Source organism: Pseudonaja textilis, chromosome 5 (assembly GCF_049901715.1).
Source record: "Pseudonaja textilis isolate UNSWEBS1 chromosome 5, rPseTex1.2, whole genome shotgun sequence".
Classification (NCBI taxonomy): domain Eukaryota; kingdom Metazoa; phylum Chordata; class Lepidosauria; order Squamata; family Elapidae; genus Pseudonaja; species Pseudonaja textilis.
The window spans coordinates 4612017-4633445 of record NC_141994.1 but is presented as its reverse complement, the minus strand read 5'-3'; the positions used below and the strand labels follow the sequence as shown (position 1 = coordinate 4633445).

The 21429-nt window shown below is 34.7% G+C and overlaps 1 protein-coding gene across 2 annotated transcripts in view; it reads left to right on the top strand.

Annotated features, from left to right (window-relative positions):
* TFEC (transcription factor EC) overlaps nt 1-20412 on the top strand; it is a 61156-nt gene extending 40744 nt beyond the window's left edge. For both annotated transcript variants that reach the window (XM_087934042.1, XM_087934041.1), the window contains exons 4-8: nt 3308-3422; nt 4430-4480; nt 9882-9957; nt 10894-11041; nt 17255-20412. In XM_087934042.1, the coding sequence (XP_087790168.1) occupies nt 3308-3422; nt 4430-4480; nt 9882-9957; nt 10894-11041; nt 17255-17632 (768 nt within the window). In that variant the 3' untranslated portion in view covers nt 17633-20412. The remainder of the gene's footprint in view (nt 1-3307; nt 3423-4429; nt 4481-9881; nt 9958-10893; nt 11042-17254) is intronic.
* Nucleotides 20413-21429: the final 1017 nt, after the last annotated feature.

The window sequence follows — 21429 nt, the reverse complement described above, 5'->3', positions numbered from 1 at the left end:
ACACGTAAGAAAAATGCCACTGGTCTGAAGATGTACATGAGCCATCTTTGACATGCAAACTGACCACAGCAGAAATAAAGAAGTTCATTGATGAACCAGGGCCAAGAACCAGAGTGTCCAATAGAGACATGTGTGAAACCGGTCACAGAGGCAGAAAATGTATACACATGAGAAATGTGAGGGTTATGTCAGAGGCCAAGAAGCAAGTTGGTGGCTGATGTTGAAGAACGAGCAAAAACTAACTTAATGAAAGTTACTTAAATATTTTTGTAATTCAGATAATTGCTTTCTAATGTTAGGTTATGATTTCATGGATTATTTTTTGCTTAGCTAGATAAGATTCATGCAGAAAAAAACTTTAATTTTTGTAGCACAAGGTGGGTTACAAGAAATTTTTTTGATCAGATGTGGATTTACCATGCCAAGCGAAATGTTGTGCAACTGCAAAAATAAAAGCAGATTTGAACAAAAACACACATTTTTACAACCCCTCACTGAAAAAAAATCAAAAATTAATTTTCACCCCATTAAATGACATGCCCACTCATGTCATTGCAATATGTCATGCCCATACATCACAAATGTATGATAAACATTTAGTGAAACTCTAATATGTACAGTAGCTATTAACAAATCAACCTTCCAGTGATAATGTTAATTTTATAATCAGCACTACCTTCTTAATGGTCACTGTATCCTTTTCTCCTTTCATAAAATTTCATATTTGCTTTTTATTTTATAACTATCCTTATTGCTTTAGTGTCCCAATATTATACACATTATTGATAATTTAGGGCAATACATAATGTAGCTGATGGAATGTATGCTAATCCATTACACCTGCTTCCATCAAAATTTCCAAGATTCTCCACTTTTTTAAAATTTACACTGAAGTACAGTACTGAAAAAGTGTTACCTAGATTAGGGCACTGTTAGCCATCTCAGGAAAATCATGAAACAAGATTAGGTGAGCTAATTCTGCTTTATTGTAAAGCTACCGTAACAGAAGCTTGCAAGTTGTATTTATAAAACTAGTTTCCATCACCATTTTTAACGACTTCATCCATTAGGGTGGCCCTTTCCTAAATTTCTTCCTCTGACCTTTAAGCTATTGGGGGCTCCTGTCCCACTTGTCCGATGGTTTCCAAAACAGCATCTCTTTCCCTCATTCCCCAAGCCTATTCATACTTTCTATTACAGGTATAGATCTATGTAGATTGATATATGTTTGATATTTGCATTAAAAAAACTACCCCACCAGTTATTTGAGAGTTGCAACTGTAAAATTGTATTTTAAATATTGCCTGTACAAAAGGAGGATGATTAATTGTTTAAATATTTATATATTTAAATATTTATTTTATTTTATATTAAATATTAAATATAAAATATTTAAAATCTCTATTATGAAATTTACTTGGCAAAGTTTAGCATCCATAAAAGATTATGTAAGTATTTATGTTAAAATTTGCATATGTCAGGAACATTGACCATATGTGAAAGTTGTGAATGAAAACAGGTGATTTTTAATGATTCAAAGAAAAATCTGCTAAAAAAATCACAGCAAAACTGAAAACTGATGAATCAAGCTACATAATGGACAAGATTTGTTGAATAAATTATATACAAAACTGCATGTTTCAAATCCAGGACAGAAATGCATCTGTGCATAAAGGAAGAATTTGCTGGTCATCCAATGAAACTGATTCAGCAAAGTTGGGATAAAAAAGGACCTTTCTTCACACATACATGTGTAAAGTCTGCTGCTAAAAACAGGCATCCATCAAAATATCACAGTGCAACAGTGTTTTTATCAATTTAATAAAAACATCAGATCTTGCCAATGCACCTGATAAAATGGCAGGGTTAAATGGTTTTTATATTTACATTTACTTTGGACATAGTGTTAAATACTCCAGTTTAGTAGTATTATGGGTTATGATAGACATTTGTTTATTTTGATTTGTTTAATCTGTTTTCTGATATCTCATACAGTTTTTATTTGATTTGATTTGGTGTTTTTTGATGCCTTTGAATTAGTCTTGACTTTTGGTGACTGATTGGACAAGTCCTTTGGCAAGCAGTTTGCTGTTACTTACTTCTTAAAGAGTGTGGAAGAGTGGCCCAAGGTCATCCAGCTAAAATTCACCATCTTCTGGTTTTTAGCCTGGTGCCTTAACTACTATCTCTCTCACACACACACACAACTTCTTACTTGTATTCTGTAAGAGTTCTATGTAGCTATATAACAAATAGGACAAAACAATCAGTTGTTGTGCACTGATCTTGAAAAGAATAAAAATCACACTCTTTGGGCCATAAAATCTTAATAAAACTAAAACTTTATGTAGGACACTAGGTAAGAGCATATGAAGGTTGATTGTAAGTTCACTGGGTAGCCAGACAATTATCTAGCAAGTTAAAATCCCGGAATCCAGTCCCATTTCCAAATCATGTAGTATGTATCTATTTTGGGGAAATTGCATGGACATAAAAAACTGTTACTTCTGGGTTTTTTTGTATGAATCCAACCGTTCACATTTGCATGAGGTTCTATCAATCAAGGGCATTACAAATTTAAAAGTTATTTTAAAAATCCAAACAAAATACAAGCTTAATTTTATGTTTAGAAGGATTTTATATTAAAGATCAGAAATGAATAATCAAATAGCAGATTATAAAATTTATGTCTACAAAGCAGATAGAAAATTAACTTCCTAATGTCTCCTAATGCTCTTGCAAGACAATTGCCCATAACATGGTTTCCAATGCTTCATCCAGGTCTATTTTAAGATGCTTTGCATAGCTGCATCTTTTTTATATGCTGCTCAAAGCACAAACAATTTAGGAACTGAGTTCAGGGATATAGTTAAAAATTCACTTGGGTCTCAGGTAAGATCAGCAAGGTTATTTTCCTTTCAACTTAACTCATATTTGAAGTGTAGTAACAGTAATCTGTTATTGGAAAATATGCTATGGCATTAATTCAAAATTAGACATCGGGGGCCATAACAGGCATCATTCTGCATATAAAACTCAAATCAACCCCCTTGTAGTTTCCGCATATGGAACAATGGCAATTTTGACCCTTAACATTTTATTTTAGTTTATAGATGATAAAGGCAAAATATGCTTTTTAGATGAGCATTTGCAGTTCCCATTGAGATTAAGACATGAATACGCATCTGAAATGGAATTTTGCTCTTAAGTGGATATATGCTTTCCCTATGACAAAAGCATGAATTTATTTTTATTCTCCTATATCTAATTTTATGTCTTTTTCTTCCACTCTCTCTGTTTTTCAAAGCATTCAAGTAGCATTCTGGATATATACAACAGTGACCAAGGAGTGACAGCTGCCAGTATGGGTCTTACCAATTCTTCCTATCCTTCTAATTTGCCAGTTAAAAGGGAACTCATAGGTAATACAGCTTTGGGATTTTGGCACACTAAAAACTTGTTTAAACAAAGGCTGAAGTGTCTGTCTGTTTGTAGAACAAATGTAACCAGGCAGATTGAAAACATAATAGAAGTGATTTAAATACACATTGGACACGTTCATGGTGTACTGGTTCTACTCTCTAATTCCTTATTAGCTGGTTTTAAATCATCCATGTGATTGTTTTCACTCATAATGAGTGAAATGTTTATTATGAAATGTTGAGAACAGGTAAGGAACACTGTTAGCCATTTAGCATTCTATTTCTAAATGACTAGTAATCTCCCTGAATCAAAACGATCTGGTTCAAAACATTTTTCTCTATTTGTTCTGAAGTAAATATCCCTAACGTAAAAGTCATGGTAGTCCTTGCTGGTTCTTATAACTAGACACATGCAGCTAATGGCTGCAATTACTGTAGGATACATAATTGATCTGCACACATTTTGACTTCTGGCCCATGATATAAATAAATTATCATCCATTACATTTGTTCCAGGTCATCATAAGTGACTCTCTTAAAGGTTCACAATACAGCCATTCACCACATTAATGAATTAACATCTTTCAGACTTTTATTCAATTAATCTAAAGAATGTTAACAACCATGCAGTTTATCAGTGCAACTTAAAGGAACAAAGATATGTTTTTCTTCCTCTTTCTCCAACATACAAATCTGATTATGCCTGGCAAGATAATAATAGGAAGTCAAATTCACTTTAAAGTATTATAAAGTTTTCTATCACCACAATGCAAAGTACAACAAATTGGATACTGCTTCCCCAGAATTTAAAAAATTAAAAATGCATGATGTTAAAAAAAAAAAAACTCAGCACATATTGTAAACAACAAGTAAGGAAGTAGCAAGTAGCAAAAAAAATTAAGAAGTGTGAGATGGTAAACTTTTCTTAAAAGCAGTGTTTGTAAAAACGTATTGTTCGCATAGAGTAATCTATAACCTGTTTAAATAGATTTTGCTTTCTATCCCAGATACACACAGAATCACAAAAGAGAGAGTGAAAAAGGACAATCACAATCTCAGTGAGTACATTTAACACTTTCCAAATATTTATTATTGTTAGTAGACTGGAAATAACTCTTTGCTTTAGAGTTAATGTTGAAGAAAGACTGAACAAAATTTTGTGTGTGTGTGTGTGTGTGTGAAGGGGATAGACCTAAAAAATTGACATGGACGATAAACAAACTCTCCCAATTTCTTAGCCAAAATCATTCCTTCAGTTTCTTTTTTTAATGTCCCAGTTGTAAGCCATTGTCAGATTTTATCTTAATCTACTTTCTCCTTGATCTTTTATAGAAATTGACCATATAATGCTTTTTCTTGCCAGTATTCTATTCTTGCTTTTATTGTATTATTTTGTTTCCTACACATTCAATAAATTCCAATCTTAAACCTGCATTTTACTTATTTGTTTATTTTGTCAGGCATGCATTTGATAATGTATATAAGTATAAACATGATTATTAATACATGAAATAGATACGAATAAAAGGGAATATTAAGACAGGGATGGTAGGCACATTGGTGTGCTTATACATACCCCTTACAGACCTCTTAGGAATGGGGTGAGATCAGCAGTAGACAATCTGAGGATAAAATGTTTGAGGTTAATGGAAGAAACCACAGAGTCAGGAAGACTATTCCAGGCATTGACCACTCTGTTGCTGAAGTCGTATTTCCTGCAATCAAGTTTGGTGCAGTTTACCCTGAGTTTGTATCTATTGTGCGCTTGTGTATTGTTGAGGTTGAAGCTGAAGTAGTCATTGATGGGTAGGACATTGTAATGGATAATTTTGTGTACTATGCTTAGGTCAGATCGAAGGCGGCCTAGTTCTAAGTTATCTAAGCCTAAAATTTCAAGTCTGGAGGCATAGGGTATTCTGTTGCGAGTAGAAGAGTGGAGGACTCTTCTTGTGAAATATTTCTGGACTCTCTTGGTTGTATTAATGTCCAATATGCAGTGTGGATTCCAGACAAATGAGCTGTATTCAAGAATTGGTCTAGGGTTCTGGTTTGCAGGGCTTCGGCGACAGACAGGAATCCATGATCATGTGCGGTTTCTGCCTGGGCTCACTGCTGGATGCCCTGAGCCAGCTGGTTTTGGGGCTAAGCCACCCCATAGAGGTGGTGAAGATGGGGGAGATTGGCAGCAGGGTGGAGGAGAGGTGCATCTCTCCTCAGCTGGCCAAACTCCCTTTCCCAAAGGCGGTAGGAACGGCAGTCAGAAATGGCCACCTCAAAGAAGAACTCAACCGGAAAAGAAAGTGCAGGAGGAAGATAAGAAGTGAAAGTTTTTGGCTGACTGGGTTAAGCTGAAAGAAACAACAATTAAGGTACCCCGGAACTTGAATTTTACAAAAGATAACATCGCTCCCAGAGAAGGTCGGAGGCAGCGAAAAAAAGTGAAAAGGGAAAGTTTTTTTTTTTCTTCTCTCTCCTTCCTTGCATCGACAGCTGAGGGATCGGAATGGGAAATCGGAAAAATCCGCTTTGGCATCAATAGGCAATTAAGCTGAAAAAACAACTAAATGCCAAAGGGACAATAAAGATTTCTGGACATTAAAACCTTTTTCTTTTATAAGCAGGAAGGGAGAGGAAAAGAATAAGGGCAGGATCTGGACGGAGGAGACTGCCTGGACTTCAAAAGAATCCAAAGTAAAGCTTCAACAAGAGTTCTAAAAGATACATTTTAACTGAGATTTTGCAACTAAATAGTAACCCCAAGAAGAGAAAGTGAAAAAGAAAAAAGAAAGTGTAAAAAGAAACAGCTTGTATGTATTTGGAGTGTCTGGTGACTTTTGGATTTTGGGTTATTATATTTGAATGACTAAAACCAATTGGGTGGTTGTTTAATTTTTTTTTACAATGGCACCACTTCTGGATGAATTGAAAATGGAACTTAAAAAATACAAAGAAGATGCACAAGAAGGGAAGGACTCTTTTGGCTTCATTTTTCAATTCTTAGAAATGGAGATCTGCAACTATGAGAAACAAGAAAAGACTGCAAAGCAAGAAGGCTGGGGCAAAGAAGAAGCCATCTTTAATGAACAAGTAACTCTATGTGGGGAAGAAAGGGGAAAGGGGAAAAAGAGAATGGAGAATTTAAGAGTTAAAAAAACACCCAAAGAAGGGAAAAATAATTTGAAAAGTGGATATAATGTTGGAAAGCAACAGAAAAGGGGAATACAGAAGAGGGAACTGGAGGTGGAGAGACAGGGGATAAAAAGGGGAGAGAGAAGAAAAGAGGGAAGAAGGAAAGAAAGAGAAGTTACAAAGGTTTGGAGCAAGATGTGAAGAAACAGGACCTATTTAGAGATAATGGGTGAAAATCTAACTGAAAAAGGGTTTCTGTGAAGGTACATAAGATTGTATTGTTATATTTGTAACAGAAATAATTTTAGAAAATTGGAAATAACATATGATTAAAAAGAGGGATAAAGTAGTTGGTGTGGTTTGGGGAAATGTTTGTGAATAAAATAAATGAAATAAAATAAATGAGAAAATTGAATTAGGAAGGAACAGGAACATTTTAATTAGTCAATGTTTTGTAAGGTATAAGTGAAGGGGGGGGGAATTAACTATGGAAAATTTATAATTGTTCCCATAGAAGTATGCTATTTATTTGAAGAGTAATGTGCAAAATGTTAAGATTTAAATGAATAGATAGTTGAAACAGGACAGACAAAGAATATAACTACAATGTTTTGAATTGAGATGAAATAAATAAAATAAAATAAAGAAAGTTAAAAGAAGGGAGAAGTTATGTAGAAAATGTAGAATAGTAATAAGATATGGAATGGAATATAAAAATGAGCATGAACTTGAATTTGTGTCTGTACGAAGAGATGTAATCCGGGATTATGCTGCTTTCAAAAGAGATGTTTTACTTGTATTTCTTTTCTTTTTGTGAAAACTCAAATAAAACTTACAAAAAAAAAAAAAGAATTGGTGTAGAAAATATTTTTTATGCTCTAGTTAGTAATACAATATTACTGGAAAAAAGCTTCACAGGATTAGGTTAACAACTCTTAATGCCTTTTTGGCAATGTTGTTACAGTGGACTCTAGCACTTAGATCATCAGAGACGAGAAATCCTTGATAGAGAAGAGAGTCATATACAAGGTCTTGTTCATCCAACTTGGTTTTTTTGTTTTTTTTATTTTTCTTGCCAGTATGTAAGACAGAGCATTTGTTTGTTGAGATTTGAAGTTGCTACTTGTTTGACCATTCTGATACATTTTGAAGCAATCTGCATCAGTGGCTGTTCTTCCTGTCTTTTTTGCAATGGTTTTTTTTTGTTTGATAATTTATTTGATTGAAGTAAACCTTCCCTCCATTACTGTGGAGAAGACATAATCTATTAATATTTCTATGGAAATGTAATTGCATAGTGAATCTTCATTTACCTTCTTGTTTTTACTCCAAATTGGCCAGTTCAGGTTGTGTCCAAATCATAATTCCAGCAATGTATTATATCATAGGTATGGCCCAGGTATGGATACATTTGATGTTGTTTCCAACACGCTTTTTATGCCTAGCTTTTTTCTCACTTTTTGTATAAGTTGCTTAATAAACACATTTTAAACTTTCCCATGTCTGATATGAACCAGTTTAATGGCTCATGCTGGTTTGGCCATTTAGCAATAGCAATAGTATTTAGACTTATATACTGCTTCATTGTGCTTTACAGCACTTTCTAAACAGTTTACAGAGTCAGCATATTGCCCCCAACAATCTGGGTCCTCATTTTACCGACCTCGGAAAGATGTGAGGCTGAGTCAACCTTGAGCTGGTCAGGATCAAACTTCTTGCAGTGGGCAGAATTAGCCGGCAATACTGCATTCTAACCACTGTGCCACCATAGCTCCCTTGGCATTTCCATTTCATATACTGTTTTTTGATTTTATCCTAAATTATTAAATATTAATAATACTTCATTATTGGCCTTCAGTGCCTTAGATTAATCTTGATATGTTGCCTATTGTTGCGTGCATAGAAGAAAATTTTGAAATGACCAGAAATGAATTTTTAGAAGAAAGAACTGGCATGCTCAATTTGCGGATATTATGCGCAGAGAGAAATTGTAATTACTTGTGCCATAAGGTCAGATACCTAGGAAAATTGTATTTTCCTATCCAGTTTAAACTAAATAATGAAACCAACATCCCACTTCACAATACCATTGTATTGAATTATTCAAGAATTGATGAGATTAACATAATTGGACTGTACTTTATTCTCATTGTTTCTGTGCGATTTATATATGCATCATGCTTCATGGTCATCTTAAAATGTAACTGCACATTCCAAATAAATTATGTCTGTATATCAAATAATTTGAACAATATTTTAGTTAACCTGATATTTTTACATCTGAATAGTCATTTTGGTGACAATGATCACTAACTGTGCCATAATGTTGTATAATAATATGAAGCAAGTGAATTGCTGCATGCAACAAGCAGATATTAAATGTAAAAATGTCAGGTGTGAAATATCAGGTTCACTCAAGAAGGTCAAATTAAACTGATTTAATGCTACTCATGCCTATCACAGGAATATTCTCACCTGCTAAAATTTAAATAAGGATCAATAGAATTAAGGGAGGTAGGACTTCCGCCTGTGGCCACATAAAGATTCTAGGCTGATCCCTGTTTTCACTCCACCCTCTGCCCCTCCCTCCCCTACAAGATGTTTGACATTCAAAAGTGATTCATACTGTTTGTTAAAAAAATACTTATAATTTAAAAACTTGAAGTATATTTGTTATGTACTATTGGGGAGGGTTTTTTTTTAACTAAATTTTCAAGCACGAATGGTAATTAAGATTTTTTTTGAAAGAATAATGCATACATTTTAAGATCAAAACTAGACCTTCCTTTGAGTAAACATGGATGAAATTATAAAGTAAATATTTTCATTCAAATGACAGCAAATACATGATTATCACCTCTTTGCAGCCTTTCAAAATAACTTCTAATATGATACAAGCACTGATCCATGAGCACTGATTCACAATTTTAGTTCATTACCAAATCAAATGAGAATTACAATTATTATTTGAATGCATAGTCTTAATGTTAGAGGTACACCTTGTTACATTTATCTTATACATTAAATCCCTGTGAAAAGCTTTGTTAGTTGCATAGTTTAAATGAAGAGTTAAATGAAGAGTGTTCTTTCATTAAAAATAAATATTTTGGTATTTATTATTTTTCTCCTTTTAAAAGAAGTTTTCTTCAGGATAGTTAAACTAGCTATTTTATGGTTTTCACAGATTAAATATTTTCAGGCTTTACAATGTAGAAATACTGTGATGCTTTGATAGAGAGCATTTTGTAACAGAGCAACCGTGTTGCTGTTTGTTAATGAATTATGTCTTTCTGTTATATTCTGCTACTATTAAGATATCTTGTTTTATAGTTGAAAGAAGAAGAAGGTATAACATTAATTACCGGATTAAAGAGCTTGGCACCCTTATTCCAAAGTCTAATGATCCGTGAGTTCACCTGTCATTTTTATCATTGTTTTTAAAATTTAAATAAAAAGAAAATGCAAAAAAAAATGGAGCAGAATATGAAACAGGAATTTTAGATATCATATTTAGTGTGGACATTTCATCCAGACTGGCAGATTGCTAGAGTCAATTCCTGTGTTAGATGATGGATAATTTCAGATTCCAGTATACATATAATATATTGGTCCACACGGTAAGATATATTTTTAACATGATACTTGTAATAGTATTCTTATAAGCTAAATGCCATTTTGGGGTAAGTATCTCCTTATTAACAGTGACAAATCATATTAGCTTAGATATACAAAGCACTTTTATATAGTACTTTATATAAAAGTCTGTTTTAGTTTGTTTTAATCATACAGGTTTTAAAATACGATATGGAATTGTTGCTAAAACTAAACTATGATTTTGGTGTATTATTAACACTGAATATCAAAATTAGATAAAACCTTTTATTCAAATAAGAACAAAAGTATGCTCATTAGAAGATCAGGTAAAAAGAGTGATAAATTTTAAATTATATTCAGAAATTTATGCTTAAATTGTCAGTAATATATGGTTCCAGTTCATTAATGGAGAGTTCTACACATAGATTTTAATCAGAGTTAATAACAAAAGCATTTTTACTAAAAATATAAAGACTATAAAAGTAGAATCATGAATCTGCACTTAGATCTTACACAAAAAAGGCACTTTATTACATTCTTTTGACACTTATTTTCATTCTGGGATTAATTTTAATATATAAGGCCTTTTTAACTATTCTATTAAAATTTCCATTCAGAAGCAATAATATCTAAGAGTGAATAATGGTCATGTAAATCATTATTTCATATTAATATAAAAGATTTTGTACATTTTTATGAATTTTGCTGACATGCACAATTGTGAAAAGGTTATCATTACTTTTTACAGCGATATGCGCTGGAATAAAGGAACTATTTTAAAGGCATCAGTGGACTATATCAAGTGGTTACAGAAAGAACAACAGAAAGCTCAAGAATTGGAACAGAGGCAGAAGAAATTAGAGCAAGCCAATAGACGACTGTTGCTACGAATTCAGGTTTGTAGAGAAAAACGCTAGTTCAAAGCCAACCTCTTCCTTTCTTCATCTTTTGATTTTGCGACAGCTTTTACATCATCAAACTGTATTCAATGATTATAAAACACATACACATAGATCTACACCATAAGAGGGGAAATCTATATTACTTGGAGACTTAAGATAACCACTTTGAAAAATGTCCCTTACCTTGTTTTAGTTTGAGGTACATTGTCCAACATGAAATTAACCAGCACATAATTTTCTGGTCACTTCCTATAATAGACTGTGATTGATCTACATAATTTTTAATTGAGTAAGGTATGCACAACAGGCTCTAGATAGCATTCCTGAATATTGTAAAAAAAAATAGTACTTAGTGCAAGGCAAAACCCATGGGCCTGTTTCATTTTCAGAGATAAACAGTACAACCGAAATCAAGTGAATGATCATCACCCACAATAATCCAGTCCCTGAAGTTTTCTTGGCAAGATTTTAGAAATAGTTTGCCATGGCTTAAATTAAATCAAAATTAAATAGACATGTATAGTACTTGTTGTAAGGTATGGTGATCTTAGGTTACAGAGTATTAAAACTCTAGTAAAATTGATAAGGACTTCCATGTCTAAATAACAGAATGCTAAAGAACACTCAGTGAAATTACAGGGTTTGAAAATATGCTATCTAGAATATGCTTAGCTTGGTAAATAGATGTTTACTGTAAACAATCATTGTTTCTATAAAAACAATCACAGTGCAAAATGTGAAAATGTGGGCATTTTAACATTCTGAGAAGCACACAACAAAACATGTAATGTCCCCCACTTTGATTATTTTTGGTCTGTTGAACTCAAGTGGGAATTTGTGGAAAATTTCTAATAGAATATCTATTAGGATCATACTTCAACTGATTAGTTTTCCTGACATGAATTAAAAATGTGATCTTGATAATTTCAAATAATTTAATTTCTTTGGAAATGAACCTAATATGAGTTAAGCCCAGGCAATTGCCTCTATACTATCACTGCTTCCCTATAATTAAAAAGCCCTGCTAAACAGCTATATTAAGCGATCATTCTTTATTCATACATTAGATCTCCCTCATTTTCCCAGTCTCCTATCTGACCTCTCTCTTCTTCATATGTCACCTGTATCATGGAGGATATTAGGAATTCATTCTACCAGCAGAATTGCATCTACAGGCATAATAGGAAGACCATCTGATAATATTTTAGATTATTAAAATATTTATATTAGTAAATATTAGTAAATTTAAAATTATTAATTTTGTTACTAATTTTGTTTATAATATTAATTTTGTTTACTACATTATACTATTTTAATATTTGTTATGGACGCACTATTGCTAGTTGGGTTAGTCTACAAATATTGAAAGATACATACATACCTACAGTTTTAATCAATTTCTACTTTATGGAAACAAGACAGCTTGATTTATAAATGTTTAAAACTGGTTTAATTCAATCAATTATAACATATAAGTAAGGTAAGAAAATTTTATTAGCTTAGACAGTGAAAGCAAAGGTTTGCAATCTCATCTGGCACAAGTAACAAAAGATAAGCCTAGGTATTTAATATTTGTGGAAACTGAAGCAAGGGAAATATATGTTTTTGTTTTGCTTTGAAAATTTTGAAGAAAAATGGAATAAATGCAAGTTATTTTTAGCACTATATACATATATTTAATTCAGCACCCATTATGAATTCAGATATTTGACTTCCTTCCTTCCTCCCTCCCTCCCTCCTTCCTTCCTTCCTCCTCCCCTCCTCTCCCTTCCTCTCTCTTTTTTCCTTTTTCTTTCTTTCTCTCTTTCTCATTCTATATTGCTGGGACATTAAAGTGAAAGTATACTTTGCTGAGAGAATAATTGTAACATTAACTGAATTTATTTTTAAGAAATATTTTACTGCAAATGCATGTGCAAAATGCTTAGCTTTAAAATCAAGCATTCTTCATTTTTGCTTATTTAAAGAAGCTGATAGGAAAAAAAAACACGATCCTGTAAACAGAAAGAATTGTCAATTTTATATATATAGATAGATAGATAGATAGATAGATAGATAGATAGATAGATAGATAGATAGATAGATCTTTGGTTGTTCGGGTTTTCTCCCGCGTAAGATTCGAAGTATCTAGGCAACGTTTCGATGAAGTCTCATTCATCATCTGTGAATCATCATCTTCAGAAGCACAGAGCCGAAGACAGAAGCCTGAAGATGATGAATGAGACTTCATCGAACGCTTGCCTAGATACTTCGAATCTTACGCGGAGAAACTCAACAACCAAAGATCCACATATAAATACCATGAGAACCTCAGAAAATATATATATATATATATATATATATTTGTTTTCTGAGGTTCTCGCATGGTATTTGTATGTGGATCTTTGGTTGTTCGGAGTTTTCTCCTCGCGTAAGATTCAAGTATCTAGGCAACGTTTCGATGAAGTCTCATTCATCATCTTCAGGCTTTTGTCTCCCGGCTCTGTGCTTCTCAGAGTAATGTGAGATTGCAGCTGCTTCCTCCTTTTAACTGCCAGTGGGGGTGGGACTTGATTGGGTGGGGGCTTGGCTGTGTTCTCATTGGTAGGGGGTTTGGCTGTGTTCTGATTGGTTGGGGGTTAGCCGTATTCTGATTGGTTGGAGGCGTGTTCTGTTCAGGTGGGGGCTTGGTTGTGCTCAGGTTAGTTTTAGTTGCTGGGGATTTGAGCTGGTGAGTTGTGATCTTGCTGTTTGGCTTCTAGTACGTGGTCCTGCTGCATCTTCATAGTGGGTGTCGGTTTGCTTCATGTATGGCTCAGAGGGGTTTGAAGTGGGTAGTGATGCAGCTGCAGTGCAGCTTCTGGTCCATGGTTGTGTCTCATTTTCTGAATGGGTGGGAGTCTGTTTTCTATATGGAAGTGTGGTGGTGGTATCTTGTGTGGCTCTCATGGGTGTGGGTCTGGTGTCCTTCTTCATGTTAGGTACTCGTCTGTTCATGAGGGTAGGTTTCTAAATGGCTGGAAGGCGGGAGGTGTCATCTCGTTTGTTCATGCTGTGTGGGCGTTTTTCTATCTCTATGGCTTCTCTGATTATTCTGCTGTTGAAGTGTTCGGTTTTGGCGATGGTTCTGGTATTTTTAAAATCAATTTCATGTCCTGTGGCTTTGAGGTGTTGGACCAGGGAAGAGGTCGTTTCTTCTTTTTGATTGAGTTCTTATGTTCTTCAATGCGTGCACTTATTCTTCTGTTAGTTTGTCCAATGTATGTGGTAGGGCAGGCAGTGCAGGGATTTCGTATACTCCTTGGTTTTCTAATTCGATTTTGTCTTTGGGGTTTCTTAGTATGGTGGATATTTTTCTGTTTGTGCAGAATGCTGTTTTGATGTTGTGTTTTTGGAGGATCTTGCTAATTTTGTCTGTAGTGCCTTTTATATATGGGAGGAGGGCCCCACCACCTACCTAGAAAAAACTACCAAATCCAAAATAAAAGCCTCCCCCATCAGTGAAGAAATCCAGCAAGGAATCATACCCAGAGAAAAATCATCCAGATGCCCCAAGCTTTATGGTCTCCCCAAAATACACAAAGAAGGAACCCCACTCAGACCAATAGTCAGCTCCATAGGCTCACCTCTACAAAACCTGGCCAAATTCCTCGCCAAACAACTACAACCCTATGCAGAATCCATCAACTCACACGTAAGAAACTCATTCCAGTTCATCGAGATCATAAAGAAACAAACTTACAACCTAGCGACCTACTAGTAAGCTTCGATGTCATATCCCTCTTCACCCAAGTGCCAATAAAAGAAGCCTTGACAGCCATCCAAAACAAATACAACCCCCCAAGCACATCCTAGATCTAACCAACCACTGCCTATCCAATACATACTTCACCTACAATGGACAAAAATACAAACAAATAGAAGGAGCACCCATGGGATCACCCCTCTCACCTGTCATCGCAAACCTCTACATGGAACACTTTGAAACACAAGCTCTAGAAAAATACGACCACAAACCCAAACTCTGGCTCAGATACGTAGATGACACCTTCATAATCTGGCCACACGGGAAAGAAAAACTGAACAACTTCCTCACATACCTCAACAGCCTACACCCCAAAATACAATTCACCATGGAAACAGAAGCCAACAATCAACTTCCCTTCCTAGATGTCTTGGTATACAAAAGATCCAATGGCTCCTAGGACACACCATCTACCAGAAGAAAACACATACTAACCGCTATCTACATGCACTCTCACACCACCACCCAGCACAGATCAATTCCGTAGCCAAGACACTCATCTCCAGAACAAAATGCTTAGCCGATGAACAACACCAAAAACCGAACTACACACTCTCACCAACGTACTTACAGCCAATGGATTCCAAAGAAAGAAGATTACCCACCTAATCCAAAAAGAAACCCCAACCAAAATCCAAGACAGAGAACAAGAAAACGGCAAAGCCCTCCTCCCATATATAAAAGGCACTACAGACAAAATTAGCAAGATCCTCCAAAAACACAACATCAAAACAGCATTCTGCACAAACAGAAAAATATCCACCATACTAAGAAACCCCAAAGACAAAATCGAATTAGAAAACCAAGGAGTATACGAAATCCCTGCACTGCCTGCCCTACCACATACATTGGACAAACTAACAGAAGAATAAGTGCACGCATTGAAGAACATAAGAACTCAATCAAAAAAAGAAGAAACGACCTCTTCCCTGGTCCAACACCTCAAAGCCACAGGACATGAAATTGATTTTAAAAATACCAGAACCATCGCCAAAACCGAACACTTCAACAGCAGAATAATCAGAGAAGCCATAGAGATAGAAAAACGCCCACACAGCATGAACAAACGAGATGACACCTCCCGCCTTCCAGCCATTTAGAAACCTACCCTCATGAACAGACGAGTACCTAACATGAAGAAGGACACCAGACCCACACCCATGAGAGCCACACAAGATACCACCACCACACTTCCATATAGAAAACAGACTCCCACCCATTCAGAAAATGAGACACAACCATGGACCAGAAGCTGCACTGCAGCTGCATCACTACCCACTTCAAACCCCTCTGAGCCATACATGAAGCAAACCGACACCCACTATGAAGATGCAGCAGGACCACGTACTAGAAGCCAAACAGCAAGATCACAACTCACCAGCTCAAATCCCCAGCAACTAAAACTAACCTGAGCACAACCAAGCCCCCACCTGAACAGAACACGCCTCCAACCAATCAGAATACGGCTAACCCCCAACCAATCAGAACACAGCCAAACCCCCTACCAATGAGAACACAGCCAAGCCCCCACCCAATCAAGTCCCACCCCCACTGGCAGTTAAAAGGAGGAAGCAGCTGCAATCTCACATTACTCTGAGAAGCACAGAGCCGGAGACAAAAGCCTGAAGATGATGAATGAGACTTCATCGAAACGTTGCCTAGATACTTGAATCTTACGCGGGAGAAAACCCGAACAACCAAAGATCCATATATATATATATATATATATATATATATATATATATATATATATATATATATATTATGCAGAAAGCACTGATTTCCCAGAAAAATTGTGAAGAAGCTCAGATTACATATTTTGTCACAAAGGCAATGTATAAAGAATTTCCTTTTTCAGAATCTGAACCTCCCCCCACAATAGTTTTAATTTCTTCTAAGCCTTTATTTTTATCATTCTATTATAAAATAATAATTTAATTATATAATATTGTTTTATGAACTTTTGGAAACATAGTGATTTTGCACTAATATCATTTTTAAATGGGCATCTTGATTTCCAATCATAGATTAATTTCTTGGAAACTTGGCCATTACAAAATAAAGTGTTATGAAATATCTCATAATCTATTTTCCATTTTTTAGGAGGAATATACCCTAGAGGATTTTTTTATTCCTGATTTTTTTGTTCCTGAACTGGAACTGAGGCATTTATATTTGTGCTTCAAATTTAGACTCTGAAATCATACCAAGAGTCCACGGTTCATCGTTATAGCTTTTATGTAGTCTTTATACGGCTTGATAATGACATACAAAACTAGGCTTGACGCATTAGTATGTTACATTTTAAGCATACCGTCAGAGTAGATTTCAGAACTGCACCAGATATACTACTGTGACGCATAGAATCCCTATAATTTCTTTTTAAATCCTATCCTCTCTAAATATGTTGTTTTCTAACACAGGAGCTAGAAATGCAAGCACGTGCCCATGGACTACCAATCATGTCTTCAGTCAGTGTGGTTGACTTAACATCCAGGGTCATGAGACAACTGGCATATCCGGAAGAGAATTCAATAGACTACATTCAACATCTAGCCACGGCTCATGAGCAACACGCTGATCTACATGACCCAGCTGCGGCCTTTTCTGATCCACTCTCCCATTTTACAGACTTGTCTTTTAGTGCTGCCTTAAAAGAACAGAGACTAGAAGAAATACTACTAGATGATACAATATCGCCACTTGGGATAGACCCTCTATTATCTTCTATGTCTCCTGCTGTAACTAAAGGAAGCAGCCGAAGGAGCAGTTGCAGTTCAGGTGATAGTGATGATATATAACATACAAGAACATTCCATAGAGAGAATAAAAGGAATTCTCCCTTGCTTTACTGGTGCTATATTTATGTTACTGCTTATTTCAGCTTAATCAGGTTGATTGCTGACATAATCTGTTTTGGAAAGGGTTGAGTATGAAATAAAAAATAAGAAGAAAATTTTCCAGTTTTGTAGAAAGTAGTAAGATTTTACTCTCAGGCAAGGTGGGGGGGGGCACACATTTATAAGGATAACATTGCTTTTCATGCACACAGGGCATCTTAATTTATTCATTACAAAGTCACTGAATCATGGAAGGAAGTTTGAGATAACTCTTTGGCCCCTGTGCATGGAAGTTAATATGAAGAAGGCCAATTGTACCTTTTTATGTAGAAATATGTGTAAAATCTACTTACATGACTTTCTTGTTTGGAAGGGATGACCCAAACAATCAGACATTTTGTATCATTCTTATTTATTTACCAGGAATGATGTACATATATTACCTTGCAATTTTATTCCACTATTGTATTGAAGCAGATTGATGCTAGAGAATGTTGGGGTCAGAGGTAGCCCATTGCATAACAATCTAAAACTAGAGGTATCTGTTCTAGTAGTTCAATACTACTATAGTTCAAGGATGCTTGAACTATTGAAAACGAGAAATAGCACCCTAAAATAGATATCTGGCAACTTCTAGAAATTATTCTACGTATCATACTGCATCCATAATAGCTTACAAGGATTCAAGTTCAGAGGGTGTAGTTCACATCCTGGAATTCTTGACATTGATCATGAAAATATTTCCTACCAATTTACATTTTTTATTCACCAGGAATGAATCTTAGCGGGTTCACAGCATGGAAAGTGTGCATTAGGGATTTAAAACTGTGCTGCATGTGGGAAGACATCTCTATCTTACATAATTGGACTGTCCTATTCCCCATAAACAGGGTATAGTGCCCAGCAGTATCACTTGAAGGTGAATTATATGATTACAAATTGGTGTACTTTGTCCCAGGGCAGTTTGGGGATAAAACAACCCAATGGTTTTAAAAAATCCAGGCCATATATAAACAAAGGCCTAGATTGATGCAGACTAATACTTAAAGATGGTAAAAGAACTATTATAAATGTTAATTTTCCAATAATTGAATAATGGACATTTTATTTGAATGGAGAAATTGTACTATAGGAATATATCTATTGGAAACTATACCCCATTAAACAGGGGTGGGATTCAAATTTTTTAACAACCGGTTCTGTGGGTGTGGCTTAGGTGGTGGGCATGGCTTGGTGATCATGTGACTGGGTGGACATGGCTTGGTGGTCATGTTATTGGCTGGATGTGGCCAACTCAATATCACTCACATTGGGGTACGCATCTCCTCCCTGGCCTCTCATGACTGTGGGGATGCTGCAACAGTCATAAGTGTGAAAAATGGTCATAAGTCACTTTCTTCAGTGCCATTGTAACTTTGAATGGTCACTCCACACAAGCAAAGTACAGCAAAGGAAAGGAAAAAAAACTCCGCAGAAGTTCCTGAGACAGGAAGTCTAGTCCTGCCAAGAATGTAATAAGGGTTAACAGAGAGGCAGTTTCTGTAAGCAACACCAGAATGTTTCCTTCCTGCTTTCCTTACAGGATTAGGCCAGTAATTTCTTCTAACAACCGGTTCTCCGAACTGCTAGAATGTTAACAACCGGTTCTAGCGAATAGGTGTGAACTGGTAGACTCCCTCTGCCATTAAAGTCAGGAAAAATGTTGTGGAATTCATTGTAAATATTATTTGAAGTGAAATATCAATGTTAGGTATGAAAAAGGAGTAGATGGATAGATAGGAATCAAGGTCGAAGAGATTGAAAAACTCAGAATTTTTGCCACTGGAGTGGTTCATATATAATTACACACACAGGAAGTGTCTGTTTGTTTAGAATTCCTTTTACTTCTCCCTGTGGCCACTAATCACAGCACTGAAATATATTAACTCTAAGAAGTGCAGCATGGTATATTTTATTTCTAATATATTTAAATGGTATTACTATGTTATTATTATCCAGCATTTTGTAAGGAAATTATTGTAAGAGGAATCCCGTGGTATAGATATGCAATTTCATTCTACAGAAAATATTTACCATCCAAAGGTAAAACTAATTGACATTGGGATAACCTTTGAAAATTGGCTTAAGGATGTGCTTTATAGTGGGAATGCTTTTGTAATAGATGTCCACAAAACATAGATTGTTGAAAAAAAAGAAGTTTAGTAGTAAGAGGCATGGATTACTTCATTATTGGCTATATGATATCCTGGAGAATAGCATGAAATTGTAATACAAAAAAAGAAGCATACAACAAAGTAGAACTGCCAAAGAATCTTGGCAGCTTCAAAATAACCTTCTGTTGGACACTTTCTTAATGAATATATTGAGCTTAAATGGATTATACATCCATTATAAGTTAGATTCTATTGAGGTACTTGCTATTTGTTTTGTTTTTTAAATCTTGCATCTTCATTTGCAGTATAATTTTATTGATGATGTTCCAATATACATGCATTTGTGTTTTAAATTTCCATTTTTAATATTTAACAAAGGAACTTGTATATTTTATGCCTCACTCTCTCCCTCTCTCTCTTCCTCAAAAAACAAATGCACTTCATGCAAAGAAGACATGAGAGCAATTTGCACAGTTCTCTCTCTATTTCTCTCTCTATCTCTGGGTCTGTCTCTTTTCTCTGTCAAAGAGAGAGAGGGAGGGAGGGAAGGAGAGAGAGAGAGAGAGAGAGAGAGAGAGAGAGAGAGAGAGAGAGAGAGAGATAACTGTGTAAATCGCTCTGTCTTTTCTGCATGAAGTGCATTTATTCTTTACCAATATTTGAAATATAGGATCAAGTATTGAAATATCTTTATTGTGTCCTTTATGCAAAGAAGTTAGGATTTGCCTTCTTACTGTGTTCTCATACATAGGGAAGAGAGGTAGGCTAAATGAATATTTGTTCAAATGTGTTTGAAAAGTAACTCAAAAGCTTGCAAAAGAACTTAGTCAAGACTCAATAATAGGTATGTACTTTCCATGTGGTGAAGATCCTAGGAATTTACAACTAAATTATTCATTGGAACAGGAACTTTGGATATTTTTTATCTCTTTTATTCTAGTAAGGGATATTCAAAATTCTCTAATTCCGTTTAATCAGAATGAACAATAAAATTAAGAAAAAGAATTGAAATATTATTTAATTCATACAGTAAATGTAGGTACTCATGAGATAAAATACAAACCTAAGCCCTAAGATATCTTAGAGAAGAGATAAGATTCTATATAAGCTGAAAAAATGAAAAAAAAAAAAATGCTATGGCTTTATATTACTGTAAATGACTGACAATAATTAATATTAATATTAATAACACTGTTATATAACATTGGATTATAATAGAGCTCTGTTTATAAAAAAGAAAATTATTGTAATTTAAAATTATGTGAAGTCTTGTAGATCATTTGCATTTACTGCTACTGTTATAAATGATTGTTATTTTCATAACAATTACTATTTTTAATATTAATACAATCACTTGTTTTAAGCAGCTGCATGCAAAAGAATATCCTTTTTTACCAACTCTGATTCAGTCTTTATTGAAGTAGTTTTAATACATGCTGATATTTTATTTATTTAAAGTATGCAATTACAACCTAAGTAAATAGATCTTTTTATAACTCGAATGAAGTCAGAATAAGCAATATCTAGTGACACATAAAAATAATACTAGTTAAGCATGCTTATTGAGGAGACTATGTTGAACAATAAATACACAATACTATTCTA